Source organism: Cyclopterus lumpus, chromosome 23, assembly GCF_009769545.1.
Source record: "Cyclopterus lumpus isolate fCycLum1 chromosome 23, fCycLum1.pri, whole genome shotgun sequence".
Taxonomy (NCBI): domain Eukaryota; kingdom Metazoa; phylum Chordata; class Actinopteri; order Perciformes; family Cyclopteridae; genus Cyclopterus; species Cyclopterus lumpus.
This window is the reverse complement of record NC_046988.1, coordinates 13153830-13178587: the sequence shown is the minus strand read 5'-3', so window position 1 is coordinate 13178587 and position 24758 is coordinate 13153830. Positions and strand designations below refer to the sequence as shown.

Genomic DNA, 24758 nt, shown 5'->3' with positions numbered 1-24758 from the left:
TAATGATTTTTTTTTTTTAGAGTTTGCATTCCAGATGAACCATTAAATTACATTTTCTTTCACTCCCCTTAATACAACAATGGTTTATGTTTCTTGTTTGGACTTTTCGTGAAAGGGCTTTTGATGTTAATTGAATAAGGCGGCGGTGTCATGAGTATATTGAAGGCATCCAGCTCAGTGTGTAGCCCTTCATGAGCATTTTAAAGTGTTTATGAAGGTAGGCTACAATCTGTGACAACCTTTTATAATAGAGTAGCGTAGTAAATTAATTCATGTATTTCTGGATGAATCCCCCACTAAAGCAAAACGTTGCTCTGTGTCTTCAGAGTGAATATATATACAGAATAAATCATATATCTGTTTGGTGATCCTTTATGCACTTAAAAGGTATAGGGCTTTAAAAGAAGACGAAGCGATAGTGACTTATTTAAGGTATTTCTTTTTATATACACAAACGTATATAAAAAAAAAAAACATGCCTTCTCCTGAGCTTTTATCACGGCGTCTGAGATATTTTAAGATATATTTCATATCAGTCAGAAGTTCTAACGCACACTGCTTCGTATTGTTTTGTGTGTAGGCGTGAATCTTTTTCAAGGACCGATGTCTTGGCAACATGAATAAGTGGAAACAGTCACTGTGAGCTGCAGCGTCCTTTGGTGTAAAACATAACCCCCGTGTGAATAAAAGTGTCCTCTGCTTTGGCGGTCCTTGTTCTCTTAGTTTTGCATGACCTCAGAAGATAACTTTGCTGTTATCGTGGCCGAGATGCCCCTGGTACATTCGGGCTACTTTGCGCTCTATTATACTAACGGTTGCTGTGGCAACTCACTCACATCTCAGAATGACTTCTACCCTTGGTCATTGTGCTCGATGATCACGAAGTTTAAGTCTCTTTAAAGTGCCACCTGCACTCTCTTCTCACCCGTTTGTGTAAGCTTTTGTATGTAATAGAATTCCACCTCGACTTGTTGATGTTAAGGAAGACTTGTAACCAGTGTTTGTGGACCGTGTGTGTGTGCGTGTGCGCGTGTGCGTGTTAATGTGTTTTTTTTTTCCCACATATATCATGATTGCAAAGCTGCAGTCTTGGCTAAAACAGATGTTGGGTATTAATGATCCATGTCCCAGTTCTCCATAGGTTGTGTGTGTGTGTGTGTGTGTGTGTGTGTGTGTGTGTGTGTGTGTGTGTGTGTGTGTGTGTGTGTGTGTGTGTGTGTGTGTGTGTGTGTGTGTGTGTGTGTGTATAAGTTTGTGTGTGTGTGTGTGTGCATGAATTGAGAGGGTCCCATCTGTGCCTCTACATTAACGATTCACCAATATTAACCTGCTTTACGTGTAGAGCTGCGTAATTGTGATGTAACCAGTCAGAGTATTGTCTGTCTCTTCGGCATAATCCCTCCATAATCAAGCTCTTTGTTTTTGTTTTTGTTTTTGTTTACCTCCTTATGCCACTGTTTTCACATCCCTACCTGCTCTCCTGCCAATCCTTCCTTCTGCTCCTATAGCTCCCTTCGGTCTGTGCAGATTTTTGATTAAGACTGATTTAATTTCACACATGACAAATTTTTTTGCAAGAGCCAAGAACTTGAAGTCATTAAAGTTACAACATTTTAACCAATAGTTATTTTTAATTTGATGTAAAATGGAATACATTTTAATTCACGTCCTAAAAAATACCTTTATCTTAAGCCGAGCCCAATATGTTTTAGGGGACACCGCGCGACAAAGAGAAAAAGAAAAAAAAACAGGCCGCATATTTAACAGAAAAATATGTGCAAGTGCCTTCCCTCCACTTCCCATCATCCCTCCTTCCCTCTTCCCTCCAGTTCAATGACAAGGCCATGTACGCGGCGGCGTGCTTCGCCAACCTGGTGCAGGCCAACGTCCGCAACAAGAGGATGCTGAAAGACGCCGTGCAGAACATCACAGCCAAGGGTACCACCAACTACAGAGGCGGCTTCGAGCTGGCCTTTGAGCAGCTCGCGCAGGTAAAGTGTCGGCGTGGGCGTGCGTGGTGGAATATTTTTTTTTCCCCCGTGCTATCTGAATAGCATAAGGGTCGTAGGAGTGTGTGTGTGTGTGTGTGTGTGTGTGTGTGTGTGTGTGTGTGTGTGTGTGTGTGCGTTCATGGTAGGGATGGTAACGTCGACGAAAGCCTCTTCTTCTCGTCTGATATCAGTTATGTCCATTTAATTCAGCATTTTTGGTTCAATTGTGACAATAATGGTGGAACATAGGAATCCCAATGGTATCCTAATTTAAGGAGTAAGTATATGGCGTACTCTTGTGTTTTTTTCGGGCATTGCAGATTTCTTTTTTTTTGTTGCAAGAGCTCACGTTTCCCTTGTCATCGTCTGCATATGCATAAATAGGCCATTACAAGAAGCCTTGAATTATTGTTACTGCTCCTAACAACAATATTTTTCCGTTAAATAGTGGTTAAAATACAAATCTTTTGTTATCCCCCAAGATGAATGTGTCAAGGGCCAACTGCAACAAGATCATCATGCTCTTCACTGACGGAGGAGAAGAGAGGGCGGAGGAGATCTTTCAGAAATACAACCCCAAGCAAGCGGTGAGGCTGTAAAATGTTCAAAGAGCCAAAACTACACAACAGTTTTTGCACCATATTCAATTTGTTTTACTCTTTTTTATTTATTTTTTTGCTCCTCACAGGTGCGCATCTTTACATTTTCAGTAGGTCAACACAACTACGACAAAGGACCAATACAGTGGATGGCCTGCGCTAATAAAGGTGCCAGGTTTCACTAGACATCATCACAATGTGTATCCTTCGGTAGGATGAAGATGATTAAAATAATATAGAGGGCCCCAACTGGGATCCAAACTAACACAAACAAACACTTTTCTTTCCACATTAATACATTTTTTTGTAAACGGACAAGAAAAACTGGACTATTTTTTTCAATTATGACCAGCTGGTGAACACAAATACACAATATTTAGGTTCTTGTGAGCACACAATGATCAAAAACACTCCAGAATAACATTACAATAGTAGATGAATATGAATAGTGTTGTTAAAATGTGCTTATTTGTCCATTTGAGCTGTTAAGTCCATTGAAATTAAATGTCACAATGAATACTATAATAAGCTTATATCTTTGTCTCAGGGTACTATTATGAGATCCCATCTATAGGTGCCATCAGGATCAACACTCAGGTAAACTCAAATTACAACCCAACCCAAATTACTCTTATTTATGCTCATGTGTGGTTGCTCCTTTATTCTCCCTAGCTTACTTTACCAGTTGTGCATGGCGCCCTCTTGTGGCGGAGTGACCGATGTGCATGTGATGAATAAAACCCTGCGGCCCCGTCTCTCATTCTTCTTTGCAGGAGTACCTGGATGTTTTGGGCCGGCCGATGGTGAAGGCTGACAGAAGGGCCAAGCAGGTTCAGTGGACCAACGTCTACCTGGATGCACTGGTACGCCATGTGTGATTACACACACACACACACACACACACACACACACACACTCATATGTAATTACCAAACGCATTACGTGGCGAAAAAAAAAACAAGAAATTCAAAGGAAAAGAAAACCGGGTTTCTGTCAGTTGAAGAATTCCAGATAACCGGCTCCTGTCAAGATGAAGATTCAGGCGTAGATAAGAAACCAGTCGGGTAAACGGAGCCAAATAGTTTGGGTGTTGTCATTCGTTTCCCTCCCCACCCCTGATAAGATCATTTTGTGTGACGGCGAACAGCTTATTTCTTCAAGCTGCTGCTGGTTAATGGTTTTTTTTTTTTAATGATTATTGAGAGACATCGATAAAAAACACCAGGAGGTTATAATGATGTCACAGATTGACCTACATTTGCCGATAGCTAATCAATGTGTTGCATGTCTTCCAGGAGCTCGGCCTGGTCATCACCGGCACTCTGCCCGTCTTCAACAAGACCAACACGGGCTCGAAGGTATAAACAAAATGCACTCATTTATCGTATAGACACAGTCTATGACTTAATCGAAGGCAACACGTACTGTACATCTGACACTTTGACGCCTTTTAAGTCTACTGTTTTGTGACACGCTGTAATGTTTACCAGACGACACAAAAAAAAGAAGAAAAAAACGCATACACACAACATGAATGCTACTCGATCATCGTCTCATCCTTGACTTTTCAAAACCTCCTCTTTTCTTGTGGCTCTTCTTCTCGTATCCTTTGTTGACGCCGAGGTCCCTCGGATCTCTCCCACGTGCCTCCACAGGAAGACGCTCTAGCATGCCACGAAGGCAACAAAAAAAAAGAGATAAAAAAAAAAAAAACGCAGATCAGAGAGACAAATGATCCGGTAGCTAAGCGCTTCAAGATGAGGTTACATGTCTACCTCGAAGGACTCGGGGGTTCACCTCCGCTATGGCTGAAGACGAAAGGCTGGGAAATGCCTTGTCAGTGACTCATGGCGGCATGTAAAGCTTTTGGGGAATGAGGCTGTCCAGATTTCTATTGCGCCCCATTTTTTTTTTGTCCGTGAACTCGTTCAGAGTGCACAGTGGGACTCGACTCATCCAGAAAGAAACAACAGGTCAACTGAAGTGGGTCTCGCTGTGGCTCTTTCTACCCCCTGACTTCCTCTTCTTTGTTTTCTCTCTCTCTCTCAGAAATCTCAAAACCAGCTCATCTTGGGGGTCATGGCCATTGATGTCTCCCTGGAAGATATCAAGAGACTGACGCCTCGGTTTACTGTAAAAGCACACGCTGCATAAATAAAACACATACACAAAAGCAGCCTATTTACACAGCAGATTCTATATTTGGCATCTTTACTTTCTCTGTATATTCCCCCTCTCCGTGTAGTTTGGACCAAACGGCTACTACTTTGCCATTGACCCCAATGGATATGTGCTGCTCCATCCTAATCTCCTGCCACGGGTAAGACAAATCACTCAACTGTAATTCAGAGCAACCAGATGTTTTCCTTTCCGACAGACAGTCCTGTCCGTCTCGCTAAAACACATTAGTTGCACATTAATATTGGTCAAACCGGGGGGAAGTTAAACATGACATTCATGTCTTTTTCAGACTGAGAACACATAACGATTATTGTCTTTTGCGAACCCCTCAAGGAATTCCTATCACGACATTTTTGCAGAATGTACCTTTTTTTTTTTAAATATTGTTTTAGCATTAAAATGACGCAGCGCAGCGTCTCTCTCTGGCAAGATGTTTTCTCAATGACCTTTGAGACGTAAACTCTTGTAAATCGCATATGCACACGTCGGTCACAGATGTTTACAGCTTTCAAAGAGTCAGAGTCAATATTTATATTCCTGGAGACAGAATATGAACGGCTGATGTTTACTTCTTAATTGTTCTCCTTTTATTAGTCAGAGCCCACTCATATACATTATAATATTTGCTTGCGTTTCCATGTAGACTGCCAAGTTTCATGAATCTGTAACGCTGGACTTCTTGGATGCAGAGCTGGAGAATCCGTTCAAAGTGGAGGTTTGGAAAAGACATACTTTAAAGACTTATGATTCCATGAGGTCATATCAGAAAAAAATATTGGTTTGTTTCGTTGATATGTCAACAGATCAGAAAACAAATGATCGACGGTCAAACGGGGAATTACACAATGTCCACATTGGTGAAATCACAAGATGAGGTAATTTTATTTTGAAAGGGCGTAAACACTTTGCCAAGGACCTGTAATGTGTACTGACCAATCTGTTGCCCTCAAAGCGCTACATCGACGTGGGTCAGAGGACGTACACCTTCGCTCCAGTGAAGGGGACAGATTACAGGTAAATATCATCTGATAAGTGATAAATCCATGCGTCAAGTACTTTTCAAAAAAAAAAAAAAAACTACACACTTGCACACAGAGGAAGTCCAGACGCTTTGCACTGACACCGTTTTGCAAAGTTGTTCTTTGGACTGTGGTCTTAAGTTCAGGACAAAGTCCAGGCGCACTTTAGAAAGATCTAGTGAAGACACGAGGGGCAGAAATTCAGCAGAACTTACTGAAAGATATGCCGGGATGATTTTTCTTCCCAAAACAAAGAGTTACCGTGTGTTTTTACATGTGAATCGGTTGGTTACGTAAGATTATGTTAAGATTATGCTCGCTTGAGTCAGCAATGCAGTGAAAAATAAAATCAGCTATACATTTTTATTTTACTATAAGGCGATACGATATATGTTTAGTCATAATACCCATGTTATGATATTGTGTGTGTGTGTGTGTGTGTGTGTGTGTGTGTGTGTGTGTGTGTCTTCTCTCAGCCTGGCTCTGGTCCTTCCTGACTACAGTATGCATTACATCAAGGCCAAAATCGCCGACACCATCACCCAGGCAAAATGTAAGTGCCATCTAAATCCGTTTAGTCGCTTGTTCCATTCTTAGGTTTTCCACTCTGTAACATTTACCGTCCATTAATACAGAAAGTAGACACAATGTTGCTGCTTGAAAAAGTATTGCTAATTTTCTCTGAGGACATTATTGCTGTCTGTGTAAAGGCGGAGAAGCACTCGTGCCTCAGCTTATGGCTCCCATCCATCACGTACAGTGACCCCCATGCACAACAGTGTGTACATGCGAAAAGTCGCATCGACTGCGGCCCCCTGCGGCCCCCTGCGTGCCCTCGCCTCTTGCGTCGCTACGGCAACGCACACACTCGGTTGCGGTGCCGCTCGAAAAGCTTTTTTGTCGCCAGACAGCGGGACGAGTGGCTCCAGTATCCCCTTTCACACGTCATCAACTCGCTCTCTGTGTGTGTGTGTGTGTGTGTGTGCGTGTGTGTGTGTGTGTGTGTGTGTGTGTGTGTGTGTTCAATTGGCTGTTTGAATGTGTTCATGATCAAGCCTATTGGACACATACAGTAGAACAGAGGTTCCATATGTGGTGCTGTCATCTCGTGTCTCTTTGAGTGCTGTCTGTTCCCACTAGTAAAAAGATGAAATTGACTCATAGAGTTACACAAAGGACAGTTTTATAGTGTGTATACGTGTGTGTGTGTGTGTGTGTGTGTGTGTGTGTGTGCAGACGGAGCCGTCCCTGTCTTACTGGTCCACATTATACATTAGGAATATAATTTCCCACCAAATTGGCCGCACTCATTATTATAGAGCTGGGAAATTCAACCGGCGGAGACTTGAACCTCTTCATGACATTGGTAATCCATCAAAGTGAACATTTCATCGCCTACATTTTTATTTATTTTTTTGCTCGCCGAGCTTAATTAAGTGCGGTCGTGAACCAGTTTCTATTCGTTGATGCTTTACGCATGTTCAAATGACGGGAGATATTGTCGTTGGCTGATGGAGACGCAATGAAAAATGAGACCGGTGGACACGAACATTGATTTAAAAAGATTATATGATTTTGGTCATTTTCTTTACTGAGAACTGGTTTGTCGGGTTTGCGGCTGACATCTTGATTGTGTCCGTACACTCGCTTACGGAGAGAGTGAATGATGTTGTAATAACAATACAAAGGTAAGAAGAAGAAAAATCTGCAATTTGATTTTCACACAAATAGCAGACTATTGGTAGAAAAATGTGTGTAAAATAGTTGTAATTAATGCGAAAAAAGCCTGGAAGCCCAGTGATGGATATAATAATGGATAATCTAATTAAGACCCCTTTTGTGACTAATATGACTTCATGAACAAGTTTTCTTCCCCCACTGCCTCGTCATTTACACACACACACACACACACACACACACACACACACACACACACACACACACACACACACAGACGGTACATCGTAAGCGTCCTAAACTCAATGTTTTCGTACATATGTATCCAATATTCTTATTCAATTGAATAAAATATTGTGGGTGACCTTGTTGGCTTATTTCCTTTCCTGCTCTCTTTTCCAATTCCCCCTGTTTCCTCTCCTCATCTTTGTATCCCCCCCCCCCCCCCCCCCCCCTTCCTCCTGCCTCCTCAACTCCTGACCATTCCCTGGTGTGTTGGACTCCGCCCCCGCCCCATCCCCCCCCCCCCCCCACCCCCCACCCCCCACCCCTGCAGCGTTTTTGGGCAAGTATTCTCCTCCTGCGCTTTACCTCCTAAACCCCCGGTCCTCTTTTCATAAATGTGGACGTAACGTCGCCTCCGATCGGTTCATCCTGTGCGGCGCAGCGGACTCGTAAAAAAAACAAAAACGCAGGAGCACTTTGTCTTTCTGTTTTTCTTCATTTAGTGGCTTCTGATTAATAACGACAATCCTGTTGCACTGAATCAAGCCCGGGGGGCCCGCCCGCTCTCAGAAGGCTTCGCATGCGACGCGCGCCCACACAGCGCGTCGCAGCTGTGTGATCCATGCATTTGACCCCCCCCCCCCCCCCCCCCCCACCTGCTCCAATGGCCCTCAGATGTGGTTTTGGCACTAAACTGTAGCAGGAAGAACAGAGGACAGGGTGTGTTTGCATTATTAAAAAGGTGAAGCCATAAAGGGGAAAGCGGTGAGTCTGCACCCAAAAAAAAACACCGAGTCGCCGTGTTTTCTTTAGCTTTCTCTCCTTGACTCACTTTTGAGTTTTACAACCATGTTAAATAAGTCCTAACGAAAGACAGGATCCCCTTTTAACACACTCAGGATCCCCTTTTAACCCACTCAGGATCCCCTTTCAACACACTCGGGATCCCCTTTTAACACACTCAGGATCCCCTTTTAACCCACTCAGGATCCCCTTTTAACCCACTCAGGATCCCCTTTTAACACACTCAGGATCCCCTTTCAACACACTCAGGATCCCCTTTTAACCCACTCAGGATCCCCTTTCAACACACTCAGGATCCCCTTTTAACACACTCAGGATCCCCTTTTAACACACTCGGGATCCCCTTTTAACCCACTCAGGATCCCCTTATAACCCACTCAGGATCCCCTTTTAACAAACTCAGGATCCCCTTTTAACACACTCAGGATCCCCTTTTAACAAACTCAGGATCCCCTTTCAACACACTCAGGATCCCCTTTCAACCCACTCAGGATCCCCTTTCAACACACTCAGGATCCCTTTTAACACACTCAGGATCCCCTTTTAACACACTCGGGATCCCTTTTAACCCACTCAGGATCCCCTTATAACCCACTCAGGATCCCCTTTAACAAACTCAGGATCCCCTTTTAACACACTCAGGATCCCCTTTTAACAAACTCAGGATCCCCTTTTAACACACTCAGGATCCCCTTTTAACACACACAGGATCCCCTTTTAACACACTCGGGATCCCCTTTTAACCCACTCAGGATCCCCTTTTAACAAACTCAGGATCCCCTTTTAACAAACTCAGGATCCCCTTTTATCACACTCAGGATCCCCTTTTAACACACTCAGGATCCCCTTTTAACACACTCAGGATCCCCTTTTATCACACTCAGGATCCCCTTTTAACAAACTCAGGATCCCCTTTTAACCCACTCAGGATCCCCTTTTAACCCACTCAGGATCCCCTTTTAACCCACTCAGGATCCCCTTTTAACAAACTCAGGATCCCCTTTTAACCCACTCAGGATCCCCTTTGAACACACTCAGGATCCCCTTTTAACCCACTCAGGATCCCCTTTGAACACACTCAGGATCCCCTTTTAACACACTGGGCTTCGTCTCCTCCGTTCGTCCTTCTGTGCGCTTTTTGTCGTCCGTCCTCTCGTCTTTGTTTTGCGGTCGTTGAATCAAAACTCTCCGCGGAACACGTTGAAGCCCCTCTGTGGCTTAACTTGAAACCCGAAGCCCAATTTTATGTCTGCTTTATTCTGTTTCCCCCCACCCTCCCACGTAGATTTTGCGAAGTCGGCGTCGCCGTGCGTGAGATTTGATTCATGCTGAAATCCATCCACATTTAGATGGATTATAGCTGCATGTCTTAGATATTGCACTGATTCAGTTATTCACAAAAAGGGAGGGGGGGGGGGGGGGCAGGAGTGTCATCGTCAGTGTGAAACAGGCCTCAGAGAGTGCATGAAATATAAGCAGTCGTCACTCCCCGAATCTCCGTGCTATCCATCATTACTAAACACTCCGTTGGATTGGTAAGTGGTGACCGAATATCAAAAGAACAAAAAAACACATGGGTGCAATTATTCCCCCCCCCCCCCCCCCCCCCCCCCCCTGATCGTGACCACTGAAAGAGGACGAGGAGCAGCGGCATGTCGTCATGAGAAACGTTGCCGTGCAGCGTGATCAACTGGTCGACGTGACAACGCTTTTGGAGAACGTCAAAGGAACGTCGAGGTTATGAGCCGGGGTTGATTTTACTCTCATGTGCAGTAACGCCACAGATTTGCTGTGTCGTCGTCGTCGTCCCCCCCCCCCCCCCTCTCCCCACCACCACCACCAAAAGCATGGTAATCCTAACGCTCAGGACACACATCTAAATCACGCACTTTAAAAATACGCCTGACCACATCTTTAAAAGTCCACTCTTTGTGTTCTCCATTTACATCCAGCGGCCTACGACCGTTTGCAATATTTCTATTCAGGACTCGCTCTCTGAATAAATATTGTGTCACCTTTGACCCCTGTGGTTTACCCTGTCTTTCCTCCCCCCCCCCCCCCCCCCCCCCCCCCACAATTCTTCCCCCTCTTGTCTTTACCTCCCCGGGGGGATGATTCTCTCGTCCGCTCACTTTCTCTCTGCTGGGATTTATTTCCACTCCAGGGAAAGATGGCAAGTATATTTTCTCCTTTTTTTTCTTTTTACTTTCATGTCTTTCCTCTTGTTTGTGAGCCTTGTTGGCCCTAAAGCATGTCTGGTACCTTCTTATTTATACCTGATGTGTGCGCAAGAGCGTGTTCTTTACAGTGTGTCATTTACACGCGGTGTAAAAACCGTCCACAGATTCAGCTTCAGTTAGACATTTGTTTTATGATTTTAAGTGGTAAATATAGCTTTTGTTTTTTTTCCCTATTTTGTCTTTGTGAGTGCCAACCCCATTCAACTTTGCATTTGACTAAATATATTAAGCATAAGAGTGAAATTCAAGGCATGTGGCCATGTTGCATATGTGGAGCGATGACGGTGCTCAGTGATGGAATCTCATTTCAGGAGGTTTCTCTTATTAATGCACCGTTACATATTCAACAGGTGTTACATTCTACACCTGTGGAGCACTATATCTCAGCTGCGCGCGATGATTATTTTTGGATTAACGTAAGTGTGATATTAACCTGCACGAGAGGAAGATCAATAATACTTTACACCTCTCACCAGTTTCTGAAAGCCTGATGGCGGACAAGTTTGATGAATATGGCTACACGTTTATCGCACCGAGGTAAGCCGGCACGTATAGTTTATTTTTCGATTTTTCCCCAACCATTAGAAAAAAGATGTTTTTTCACGACGACCGGCGACTAGAACGTGGCACAGAGGTACAATTTCAACGCTTTTTTTGTTTCCCCACAGGGTTTACTGCAAGGACTTAAAGCCGCCGGACAAGAACAAAAACAACACGGAGTTCCTCATTGAGTTCAACGATTACATCGACACAAAGACTCCAAACAACCCCATGTGTGAGTATCACAAAATGAGGGAATGTGATCTGAGAAAAACCTTCTTCCTGGTGAGGCGTTTTTATCTCGATCTCATGGTACACTCTCACAGTATTTACATCTCAAAAGAGCTGCGCAGCGTCACCGCATTTGCCAGTAGTGTGTACATGTGAATGAATCTCAGCCATCTGGCTTGATATTGAGGTGTGCATTGAACATTTAATGGAAGAGCGCCAACCCCCCGAAACCTATTCCCGAAGGTCTCTCTTTGCAGTTTGAAATACAAGTCTGGCTCGATGGTTTGGTGTGCATGACCGGGCAAAGCTTTGTGATGTGGAACCCCTGTGTTCGTGTTACCCATTTGATGCTAACTCTAAAAGTCTGACCATCACACGCCTGAGTGCACATGTGTGAGCCACGCCGGCTTAGATGTGACACACACACGCGCGCACGAGCTCGCACACAAGACACACACACACACAATATTCACCAGTAATATGCCTTCCACACCCCACCTATAGCCGCTCGACCTCATCCAATTACCGTGTGTTTGTGAGAAAGAGCAGGACAACGTCAGCCAGGAGCACGAGAGGAGCAATAAAACACAAATCAGGGGCCGGTGGACCTTCTCCTAAACATCTGACCGACGCATTAACATCCTTTTCCATTTCTTGCGTACGCGCATTGATTTTTTTTTTGTCGCCCATTGAGTTAAACAGAAGGTCCCCGGGCATTTATAAAAAGATCTCCTTTAATTTTTTTTTTTTTTTTGTGTGGACGTTTTACAGTTTGAGAACTTGGTTCAAACATCTTCGACGTGATCAACGCGATAAAAACTTTGTACCCAATTGAAATACTACTTTCCCCGTTATTAGCTGCTGGTTTAAATAGAGTCCACGGGGAGTTCAGGCGGCCCATGTGGACTATTGGCGGCCTGAGTATCGTTACACGCTTTACTTGGTTAAGCCACTGCAGTGGCGAAGAAGTTGAAGTACAATTAGGAATTCCTGGGCTGCCTTTAATAAAGGATCCCTAATGAAAACCACCGCACGAGGAGGGAAGGTGGAGTAGGGGGGGGGGGGGGGGGGGGATAAAGTGTTACACCAGCTTTTTCTCTGATGTGTGTGGTGTGTCCATAAAGGTTTTGGGGAGGGTGTGTGTGGGGGTGGGGGGGGGGGGGCACAGCGACGAGCCTCGATGTTAGTGGACTGAAGTGGGTCCGTCGTAAGAGTTCAAAGTGGCTGGCAGTGCCAAAAGGAGAAAAAAAAAACGGGCGAGCGGCTTTTTTATCGCTTGTTATTTTTGTTCATGCGGTCTCGAAAAAAAAAATGTGTGTTACAACCTACACCAAGACAACCACCACCTACACCTTCATCGTACTTTCTGTGACTTCCATTTTGAGTCCGAGATACAACCCTTTTTATTCACAGAACTACTTCTTCTGGTCAAATATTATTATTATTTTTTTTTGTTTCTTCAACTTCGATTGCAATTGGTGCTAATTCCCACATTGCACTCCCAATTTGCGTTTAATTTTTTGGATGCCTAAAATGGTAATGTCAATGTTTATATATTCCAATGTTCCTTAGTTGGCTATTAAATGCTACTCCATGCATTTGAGAGTTCATCATTTCCTTTCTAACACACAAATGTAATTCAAGATGCGGTACCTTACAGTTCAGGCTCAAGTGATGTTTTGCTGTTTAGGTAACGTGGAGCTGGTGAACCGGTTGCTCCTGGATGCTGGCATCACCTCGTCTCTGATCAGCATTGGAAAGCAACCGACATGCAGGTGAGTGAAGAACTGACATTTTGCATGACGTTATCATCAAAAACGATCCAGCAAAACATAAAGGAAAACGTAGCATCGATTTTTTTTGTTACTTGGCGTTTTGTAATGAATGTCCAAGTGGAAATTGAACACAGATGGTTCAAGTATTTCAGCCAGTAAACGTCATGCAAGCATAAAGCATATTCCAGTTTTGTTTTTTTGTAATCGCTTTATCTTCTCTGCTTGTCAGGCACGGTGTCTTGGCCAGATTTGTTGCCACTGATGGAGGGATCACGCGGGTCTACCCCAAAAGGTACTTTTAAGCCGGCGAGGAGCATAGGGGGCAAGTGTGTATCTGATAAAGCATTATGATGTGGTCTGCTAGGGAACCTGCAGCTTATCCACAAAGTGCTTTATGTTCTATAGATATTATTTTTGAACATTCCTTCCTCCATCCATTGTCATTTGAGAAAAAACAGGCCAGCGACCACCACAAAAATGACTATAAATGAGGCTTGGAATGGAGATTAACTGGTAAATTGAAAGCCTCATTGTCATGCCTGCGTCTCTCTCTCGTTACATTCATGCACGGAGCGCATAATGACCGTTTTTGACAGCAAAACATGGTGGAGCGTGCCGTTCTTAGGTACTAATCCGCACCTCGGGGCTTCCTTCCACCCGCTAATCTTCTGGTGTGTTGCTTTGTGTAAACGTGTTCAACAGTGCCGGGCTGTACTGGGAGAAGAAGCTGAGACTTACGAGTCGAGTTTTTATAAGCGAAGTGTGGACAACGATCTGTACATCTTCACTCCGACGCCCTACCTCTCCAGAGAGAACAGTACGTAAAAGCCAGCGTGAGTGTGTGACAGGTGTGTGTTTTACTGGGTCTCAGTGCGCTCAGTGTTATTCTTCCTCTTGCAGCGAGTGAGGACGCCATCCTGGTGAGCAAAGCGGTAAACCTTAACATTGACGGAATCATACTCAAACCCGCCGGTAAGGACACGCACACACACACACACATTTTTACTTTTACTGTCCGTCTTCTGACACACACACACAGACCGCTATTCCTCATTTGTCCCTCTCCCTCTGACATGTACACACACACCCACCAAATATCAAATTGTCCGGTCTCCTGCGATCCCTGGCCAAGTTTTGCATTTTCAAAGGTCACAAAAGTAAAGTTTTGCAGAGTTCCAACATGATCTCGTGTGTCTGTTCTTTGGTGTTTGATCCCAGTGGTCGGTGTGAAGCTGGACATCAGTGCCTGGATGGCGAGCTTCATCAACACCACGCAGAAGATCAACGTGAGTGGATTCCATCTGCATGATACGCGTATATGCACACGGACACACACTTTTTAATGACTTTTTTTCCTGTATTTCCAGTGCAATGATGAGATCTGTGGCTGTCAGCGTAACGATGTGGTGAGAGGCTCAATCGCATGTTGCAAGTTTCCAGCTATTATCGTTTCGATAAAGCCAACGAGGGGACGCAACGTTGATTTAAACCTCTGTGTGATTCCAGTATGTAGAACTGTGTCATTCTGGACGACGGGGGGCTTCCCTGGTGATGTCGAATAGAGATGAACATATCGATCAGGTGGGCCTCCGCATTTTATTCTCACTCACAAAACGCCTAACACTTTCAAAATAAGGTTAATAATGGCTACAAATGTCAATTATTGATAAAGCCAACATTCAATTTTGAGTTGGTTTTTTTTGTGCCATTGCTAACCATGAACTTCCAGGTTAATAATCTTCATCTTTACAGACACAAAACGCACGTACAGGTATGCGTACCGTTTTTTTCTAACCTGACCCTAACGCTAAAATGCTAAATGCTAATCGCAGGAGACCTGCTGATGTCTGAGTAAATGTTTTTTCATGCGGCCCCGGCTCCTTCTTAATCAGGCCTGGGTGTGCGCTGGATAAATCAGTGGCCCTCTGATGTTTGGCAGCAGCACTTAAACCCAGGCAGGGACCCGAGGCCTTGTTTGGAGAGGGCTGTGTGCCTCAATCATATTTCCTACAGGAGGCAGGAGTTTCTCGCTCTGTAAGCTTCCCACTTTCTCTCCCACTTTATGTCTTTGGTTCCTTTTCTTTCTCCGAAACCCTCGGGGAGTCTGCAGCCAACAGGGCTGTGACTGTTAATTCATTATTTGTTTTACTGCACGGGGAAAAGGAGAGACGGCTCCCTTTACCGTATAGATTGGAAGATTTATACATCCTTTGGCTGTTAGACTAAAAAGGAATGGATATGTTGGAGGAACGGCTTGTTAACGGTGACCTTACAAAGGGGGAAGGAAAAAGGATAGTTTGCATTTCCTCATGCACACGCGCGCACACATGCACACCTTTCAGCACACACACACACACACACACACACACACAAATAGATGAGTACTGCTTACTGTACAAACTCCCTCCTGGACACAAGTACTTAAACACTCCTGAGCACGCGGCCGTGTCACACCTGCCGGGACAAACGACTTCCCCTTCGTGGAAATTTATGGCTGCCTGGTGGATTGTGTTAATCAGATTATACTGAAGTCCATCATCCTGGTTTGAATGTGATTTACGGAGTTTGCGCATCCTTGATTGTTTTGGTGCATGTGTTTTACATAGATTTAACAATCGTGGATGAACGTATTAAAGTGTTTTAAGTACTCTGTAAATGTAAAGTATTGCAGAAACCCTCAGGCATTGACATTAGCATTTAAAAGGTATATTTAAGATAACCCTTTGAACATTTCCGCTGTGAAATTGTGAAGTTAGTTGCACACTAGTAGTCTTGTATATTAATTTCTAATTCTAATAAATATCTGTTTGTGAAGTCCGGTATTTTTATTTGTGACTCCTTTACTGTATTAAGGAATAAGACTTTTTTTATTTTAACATTTAAAAATCTCTTCTTAAAGGAATATTTTGTTTACATTTTGAGAAATACACTTATTCGCTTTTGTGCTACAAAGTTAGATGATGGATAGCTCTCTCATGTTGCTATGGAAACTATGAATACTTCCCCAACGGACCGACATAATAACGACGTAATTCCTCAGGCCCATGTGTCCAAACTTAATTATAAGATCTTTATTATTTTAGGTGATGCTGGACTTACATGCAACATACTCCTAAACAGATTTCTGTATAATCAACTCACAAATCTGGAAATATAGTATTAGTGAACAAAATCAAGGGGGGAAAACCATGGCCCAGCAGTCCTCCAAAAATGAAGGAATGCATGTGCAATATGTGAAGGTGCGTTATTTAAATGCGGTCATCGATTTCTTCCAATCAATGCTACGCAATTGCCTTTAAATAAACATTTGGATGGTCCTTAGATTGGACGTTTCTTCGGTGGCATCGACCCGATCCTCATGGTGAACCTGCTCAACTCGTCCCTGTTCACCTTTAAGAAGACTTTCGACTACCAGTCGCTCTGTGACCCTGAGAAAGAGAGCAAGGCGGCTGCAGGCCTGCGATCCGTCTACGTGGTGAGTTACATAAGCCAGAGACCATTCACACACACACACACACACACACACACACACACAGACACACACACAAAGCCACCCACGTGTGCACACCCACACTTCAACATGTTCACACATGTCGATAGCCACACATTTACATTTACTCATTTACCATACAAGTACACATACGGCCATTTGTAACCATACCTGCCAGCTCACACACTTCCAAATGATCACACACAGATACACACACACACACGCACACGCACGAACGTTCACTCACCAGGGAGCCATAAATCTGGATAGAGCCGAGGAGAAGGGAAGCAGAGGGTATGGTGAAAGCGTTAGAGTGGGAGTTTGCAGGTCCAGGAACAGGATTAGGTGGTCCAGCGTGCTTTGGCTAACACACACCGAGTGATGTAGAAAGAGGAACTGGTTTTCATCACTTGCAAAACGAACAACTTTGCAAATGAAATGATGCAAACTGTCTGCAGACGTCAGCGGGCGCTGATGAATTTAGACGCTAAAAAGATAGCGTCAATAAGACGCTAGCTAAGAGGGGAGAGTAAAGTATGCAGTAGGTATTTACAGATGCTACAATTACCTGCGCTAACAAGTGAAACCACATGACTTTCCCGACACGCAACACAAATGTTTACAACACGCTAATGTGAGACGGAGTAAGATGAAAAGTTTCAGTAATCTTGTGATCAAAGACAGGCGGCGATGCCTCTGACATGATTAGTTAGGTCCTCCTTGATGACTCCACACGCCATCACCTTTCAAGAGAAAGGATGCAACACTCATTTCGCCAAAACAAGGCCCTTGCATGCTAACCTTAATCAAAGCAGCATGTCGGGGGCCTCTTATTCAAAGCGTGTGCTACTTTGTTTTCTCACTAGCTCTCTGTTCACATATTTACGCTTGCATCTGTTGAGGAGGATCGCGTTGTAATTTCCTCCGAGAGGGAACAAGATGAAATGTCCTTACTGGCCTTTTTTCTTTCTTTTTTTTTTAAAAACGTCTTTCTCTGATATTAATCCTCATTTTTCTGTTCCCCCCCTCCCCCTCAGCCCACAATTGCAGATATTTTGAATTTAGGGTGGTTTGCAACCGCCGCAGCCTGGTGAGTCTGAACTTTTTATGATATGGTTGGCATTCAAAATGCTTGATAACAAAAATATATACGATAAAAGCCAGTATTTAGACTCAGATCCTAATGGAAAGCAGGCAAGGATTTGTTTTTTTTTCTCCAAAAAGGACACATAGCATCTGTTTAATAGCTTAATTGTTCCCAGGACAGTCGGCACATACCGCAAAATCTTCCCTTGATTTATTGTTGCATTAGCATATTTACACAAATGATTTATTGTGGATTGTGTAACAATGAATCCAGACATGTTTTTCATCCCTGGGTTTTTGCTCTTAGGTCAATACTGCAACAGTTACTGGTCAGCATCACATTTCCCAATTTCCTAGACGCAGGTGAGTTCCTATCAATTTGACACGATCATTGAGCAAATGGTCTCATTATGGAAACGAAGTGGGTGTTAACGTTTACTTCGACAAGGTCCTTAAAAGATATTTAACACTATTATTTATTCAAACTGTTTCTTGAAACAGAATCTTGAATTCTGGGGAAATGCTCAACGCGTGCCCAAAAATATATGTAGCGGAGTTGATGATAACGAGTTGATAAAAACTGTTGAAAACTCCTTTTTTTTCTTCAGAGGAGTTTGAGTGTGCAATATGTTTTATGTGTACAAGATGTTCATTGGTTTGTTCAGCGGTTAGTTTTTTTGTTATTTCTCCATGACACTTTTGGGATTTATGGATTTACAGTATGTGACAGAGAGACCCCTTTGTACCTGTGTGTAGAGCTCTGACTTAATGCATTCGACATGTACAATTAAGTTGCATGGATTTCGTATTGCCATTCTGCACCACTACAGATCTATGGTTCTAACAAATGGAGATCATTAAGACTGCACTCATAAAAGTTTTTCATATCGACTGTGGAGGAAAAGACTGTGTATCATCGTTAGTTCCCCTCCAGGCTCCAACAGGGTGTTTTAGTGTCTTTCAGTTTATTGTTTTGGTCTTTCAACGATATCGCACTTTAATGGTTTTATGCGTTAACATGAATAAACGTCAACGTGTTTGTGTGTACTTCCACAGCCGAGATGGATGACGAAATGTCAGACGCCATGCTCAAAGAGGTCTGCATCACAGAGCAAACTCAGTATTACTTTGAGACCAACAACCTGTCTTTCAGAGGCACAATTGACTGTGAAAACTGCACCAGGTAAAAAGAAAATTCTTAAAAACACCTTCTCAAGCTACTCACGAGGCATATCGTGAGAGTGTAATTACGGTTCAAACACACTCCTCCCACGCCTGATTCGTTTGCATCCACGAGACACAAATGAAGTCCCGAGAGGCGGCACTAAGAGAGGGGCTGTAAAAAGTCACATGCCATGAAGGTGAAGTCAAGTCACTAGCGTGGAGGACCACCTTCTTGGCATATTCCCCCGTGTGGTTGTGCAAACGTGTGTCTACGTACACCATTTTTTTTTTTAAGGCCCCCTCGCGCCGACTAATGGAGTGCCTGCCCGCATGCCGCGCAGCGGCCCCCCCCCCCCCCCGCACATTAGCCGCACATACGTTTCTCTTTAACGAGCGCTATTAAAAAAAAAAAAGGCAGAGAAAATAATTTGTGCACCAGCGACATGTGGGTTTCAGTAAAGGTCCTGGAGGACAGCAAGGTGGCACAGAAGGTCTGTGTCCCCTTAAGGAAGCAAAGCAGTCTGGAGACCTGATTGAGCCATCCGGAGGGTTTCTAGAGTGTCGCTCGGTCAAAAACGCGTTACTTCCTTTCATTACTTTCTGGTACAATCCTGCACAAACTAAACTGTATCTCCACCTTTCCTGGACTCAAGCACCATGTGTTCTACAACCTCCCTCGTGTCTCTCTAGACTCTACCACGCCGAAAAGCTGCCCAAGACGAACCTGGTCTTCATCATCGCTGATGCGAAACTCACCTGCTCGTCCTGTGACACCAAGCCGTTAATACAGGACGAACAGCAGTGTATCCTTTTACCCTTCATCTGGCAGAGAACATGTACATTTGATTCAGTGAACAGATGTTTTCAAGAAGCTCGTGTTTTAGGCAAGATAGAGACGCTGATCGCCAGTAATTACCGTACCCCTCATCGGCTAAATCCCGTAGCCGTAACAACGAGCGAATAGTCCCCCAATAAATGACATTTCACAATTTGGCCAACAGATGCGCCTGCGTTGCGTTTCTCCCCGCTGTGTCTGTAAAGCAGATGGCGGGTGTGCGGGAAGCTTCTGCTGGATAGCTCACAAACAAATCTAGTGTGCTCTGTCAAACACACAGGGATGTGGTCGATTATAGATTTAAAGCCTCTTGGAGAACACAATGCTCGAAAAGAATAACGGCAACAAACGCTGATGTAATGAGTTCCAACTTTTTAATTTTACTGGATTTGTTTGATCTGGACAGTAATACCGATATATATATATATATATATATATATATATATATATATATATATATATATATATAGTATTTTCTTGCCCGACCGTAATCAAAATATTATGTTCGGATTAACTTTCCAGATTGTTTCCTGTCGTTGCTTTTTTTTTTTTTTTACTAACGCAGAATACCCATTGTTATGTTCCTGACGTCACTCGTCCAGCTAACGGTCCTAATCCCTGTGAACTGGCCCAGAACCCTCGGTACAGGAAAGGGCCCGCGGTCTGTTTCGACAACAACGAACACGTAAGTGGCTTTTCGTCAGACATCAGGGATGAGACCGATTTCAACTGTACGATTCCATCGCAGGGGGGGGGGGGGAGGGGGGGGGGGGGGGGGTGCTCCGTGTCGGCCAAACTGTGAGACCATTGATGCTTTTATTAGTCTCTCGAGAATTAAAGACGTTTGGCAGAAGAATTGCATCCTGAAATGGGAAGAAAAGCCTTTTTCAAATTAAAGGCTCGAGGCTACTGTTTCTGGGGTTTCATTTTGAGTTCATCATCCAAAACAATCGAGGTTTGGTTACAGCTTCCGGGACCGAGTCTTCAGCCAGAACTTCTAGGAGCTTTGTGGTTCCTCACTTCAATCGACCCCCCCCCCTTTCACATTATACATTATTATACATTATTGATTAGAACAGCTTTAAACTGAGAATATAGAGAATGACGACAAATCAAACTGACTAATAAATCGGGACAAACAATTGGAAATTCAACTTGAATATTTTGAGCAGGAAAATAAGGGGTAGCAACAACCAATATATTATGGACCAATAAAAAAAAGGACTGAAGGATTTCGGCAGGCATATTCTTTTTTTTAAAGAGCCCAAAATCCTTAAGCTGCACTCCTGATATGGAAACAATATTTCAGTGCGGAAATTCTCCCCACGGCATCTTTTCCCATCACTAATATATTTTACACGTTATTTCCTTCTTTTTTGTTTGGCTGCAATCCCCCTCAAGCTTCATGTGTGCAAAGACTAACAGATTGGTTGTTGCTCAACTTTGAATCACTAAGCTAACTAACGTGTCAGCTTTATGAATGAACTCTTATGTTTTGCTCGCTCGCAACACACACACTAAAACATCACACACACACACACACTCTGCTCTCACTCTTGTGTCTCGTCTCGTACTACCATTGTCTAAACGCTAAGCTTCATGCCCCCCTCTGCTCACGTTCGCTTTCTAACATCTTGCTAACTTATGTGGAATCGTTTTGCTGCATGACTTCTCTCTTTTCTCTCTGTTTCCTCTGTTTCCTGCTCTGTGATTGGCTGTTGATGGTTAGGATGAGGCCGTGTGCCGAAGGAGCGCCATGGCTCCCATTGGCCTCCTCTCTGCTCATGTTACTGCTGCCACTGTTCATAGTGCGGTCTCCGGGTCAGTCCCCCACACTGCTAACTTTCTCTTTTCATTCTTTTTTTTTTTTTTTTTACCCTTATCCGACATTCATTCTCGGCTTTCACACTCTTTCTCCTGGTGTTTCTATTCTTTTTTTACATCTCTGACTGTTTCTGCTTTGTTCCACGTCGGTGTGTCTTTTCCCATTGTTTTCCAACCCTTATCTTCCCCACCTTGTCACTCTGTCTTATTTTCTACCAGCATCTGTCTTCAACCCCCCCCCCCCGCCCCCCACTAACTTACCTCCCAGTCTGTTTCTTGCCTCTCGCCAACGTTTTTCTCCATCTCACCTGACTTTGAACTTTAAGCCGTGCTCTTTGTATCTTTCCCCATCCATCATCGTCAGTCTCAGGCATAAACTCCTATGTCTATATCTGTGGGACATCTGATTGTGGATGTAGCCAGACGCTATAGCTGAGACAGGCCTCTCGCTTCTCGTTTGCATCGAGACGTTTTGTGCGTCTCCTTTAATGAGTCTCGGCTCTTTTCCGCTCCGAAAACATATCAAGGGAAGACATTCTTTCCCTTGTACCTCACCAGATGCTAAAAAAACAGAGTGTGAGTATCCGATCCATTTTTTTTTTTGTTTCAGACAACTCAAAGTTTAAAAGTGACATTTTCAAAGCTTTCATTTTTTTTTTTTCTGACGTCAGTTCCAAGAACTGGTCAAAAATTGTCAATTTCTTTATGTTTTCCAGCTAACGTTAAACATCCTGCAAAAGGATCTTAAGTACACTTGGTAATGGTAAATGGACCTGTACTTGTAGAGCGCTTTAACACTACATGACATCATGCACCCATTCATACACTGATGGGAGGGGCTAAGGTGCCACATCAGGACTAACTAACATTCATACACCGTAGGCGCAGCTACCAGAGCAACGGCTACATTAATAAAATAATAAATAAATCAGCATCCTCAACAGTCAATAATCCATAGAAAGGGCATGAAAATAAAAATAGCAACATTGTATTGCAATTAGTTCAAACTGGGTTTTAAGTATATGGATGCTAGTCAAAAATGTAGCTTATTTGGATGCAACCTTTAACCCCCTCATCTAAATGTATTGAATGTCTTTTTGGGGAATCGCTCTGCACACCGCTGTGCGTATCGGGATTAGACGATCTGCATTCGAGGGAAGGGGGGTTTGAACTCTTCAGTGTGTTGTCTTTAAAAAATAAATAAATATGTAACTTCACTTCTTTTCCTTTCCACTCCAGGAGGAGGACCCTGACTGTGGCGGGGCGTCCGGCCTGAGACCCTCACTTTGGCTGATGGTGGCCCTTCAGCTGGTTCTGCTCTGGGTTTTGACTAGCTCCAGACCCCATACCATCCCATCATGACCTCTGAAAATCCTCATCACACCTGCTCTCTCTCTCTCGCGGCTCTCTCTCTCTCTCTCTCTCTCTCTCTCTCCCTCTGATATCTCCAAAATGGCAACCAGCATGCAACGCTGCCACCAAAATGACGAACACCTGATGAGAAGCACTCGTAAAACCAACAAAACCAAAACCTGTGAGCCCCACATCTCGTCAGTTCCTCCTTTTGATACCTTCATTTTCAGGGGTTTTCAGCCACGTGAATTTCACCGGGTGCAGTGTTGAAAGAAATGTTAATTGGAAGATAGAACTTTGAAAGACCTCAACCGTCGCGACCGCTCATGTCTTCAATCGTCCCCGCCAGCTGAGATCAGAAGAACAAGGAGATTCATGTGGATTGGCGACTTCTGAACTTTCTCTGGATTAATGTCATTGACGATATCAATCGAACTGCCTTATATTATCAGAGGGTTTAAAATCATTGTGATGTGGGGGATGGGGGGGGGGGGATCTGACTGTTTATTAAAGATGTTGAGCAGTTCAGGATCAGCGCTGCCTTGTTGCGAGCGTGTAATTTATTTTTTCGAACCAATTTGCAGTGACTAGCTATATTAGGTATTATTGTTTACCGCGATAGAGAATTCGGCCAAAATTGCAGTAAGAGATGCCAAATCTTTACTTCCCAACCTCTCGTGCCCTTCGTTTTGCCTCCTTTTGGGTTTGCTGAACGTGACGCCGTCTCTGTTTTTTTAGATTGCACTAAACGCGGGACATGTTCACACGGTGTGCCCCGACAGATGCACACAGGTCTTTACTTTCTCCTCATTGTTCTTTTCAGTGTAGATACTGTATCATGCAGTGTGTGGATATCATTGTTCATTGTTATGGCCAATGCCCAGAAACACGACCCCTTTTCGACTGCCACGGGGCCTGCTTCCAAGTGTACGTTTTTATCGTTGTGGCTAGAGCATCTTGATCGAGAGTCGTACATTATCTGGATCCCCCCCCCCCCCCCCCCCCCCCCCCCCCCCCCCCCCCCCCCCCCCCCCCCCCCCCCCCCCCAATTAAAGCGTTGTTGCCATAGTGCGCATTAACCAATCAGGGTGAAGCCTGGCTGGGTCCTCTGCATGCTCAGTGGACCACATCTCTAGTGCCATGTGGACCGTGTGACTCGGATGATCCCTTCAGCTCGGTCGACCGTGGACTACCGAGTGGAAAGACGTGTAGTATTTATTGGTTTGACTATTTATTTGAATGAATAGCATGCTACTTTTTTTTTCTTTCTTTTTTTTGCCACCACTAAATAAGAAGAAGGGGATGTGAGAGTTTGTATTTTACATTTTGGTCAACCCCCCCCCCCCCCCCCCCCCCCCCACCCCCCCCCCCCCCCAAAAAAAGAAAAAAAAAAAAAAAAAAAAAAAAAAGGTACGTTTGTATTCACTGCTGTCACTTTTTAAATCAAATGACTACTATCTGCACTGCAATTCAAAGTGCAGCTGTTAATTTTGATCCTTTCTGGAGAACAGCCGGTATCTGTATGTCGTAGTGAGGTGTTTCCTCTTGCAACTTATTACACTGTGGTACTATATCACCCCGGAGAAGTCACTGCAGTCAGTGCGTGCTTGTGATCCTCTTTACTGCTGTATTTTGATTTGTTTTCTCCAATATACATTTATCTGGTTTCATTGTGTGTGCCTTTTTGTTTTCCATTGATTACATATACAAAAACATACAGTGAT

General features: G+C 43.9%; 1 protein-coding gene across 1 annotated transcript in view; it reads left to right on the top strand.

Moving 5' to 3' along the window:
* cacna2d1a (calcium channel, voltage-dependent, alpha 2/delta subunit 1a) overlaps positions 1-23482 on the top strand; it is a 66446-nt gene extending 42964 nt beyond the window's left edge. The window contains 31 exon segments of the mRNA XM_034526126.1: positions 1830-1991; positions 2474-2578; positions 2680-2758; positions 3138-3187; positions 3364-3453; positions 3886-3948; positions 4640-4723; positions 4836-4910; positions 5415-5486; positions 5575-5646; positions 5724-5785; positions 6267-6343; positions 8024-8038; positions 11210-11273; positions 11405-11511; positions 13198-13282; positions 13512-13574; positions 13985-13998; positions 14001-14099; positions 14183-14254; positions 14501-14568; positions 14650-14688; positions 14796-14825; positions 14828-14863; positions 16605-16757; positions 17810-17862; positions 18166-18221; positions 18915-19041; positions 19713-19825; positions 20460-20542; positions 22921-23482. Coding sequence (XP_034382017.1) covers positions 1830-1991; positions 2474-2578; positions 2680-2758; positions 3138-3187; positions 3364-3453; positions 3886-3948; positions 4640-4723; positions 4836-4910; positions 5415-5486; positions 5575-5646; positions 5724-5785; positions 6267-6343; positions 8024-8038; positions 11210-11273; positions 11405-11511; positions 13198-13282; positions 13512-13574; positions 13985-13998; positions 14001-14099; positions 14183-14254; positions 14501-14568; positions 14650-14688; positions 14796-14825; positions 14828-14863; positions 16605-16757; positions 17810-17862; positions 18166-18221; positions 18915-19041; positions 19713-19825; positions 20460-20542; positions 22921-23043 — 2391 coding nt within the window. The 3' untranslated portion in view covers positions 23044-23482.
* Positions 23483-24758: the final 1276 nt, after the last annotated feature.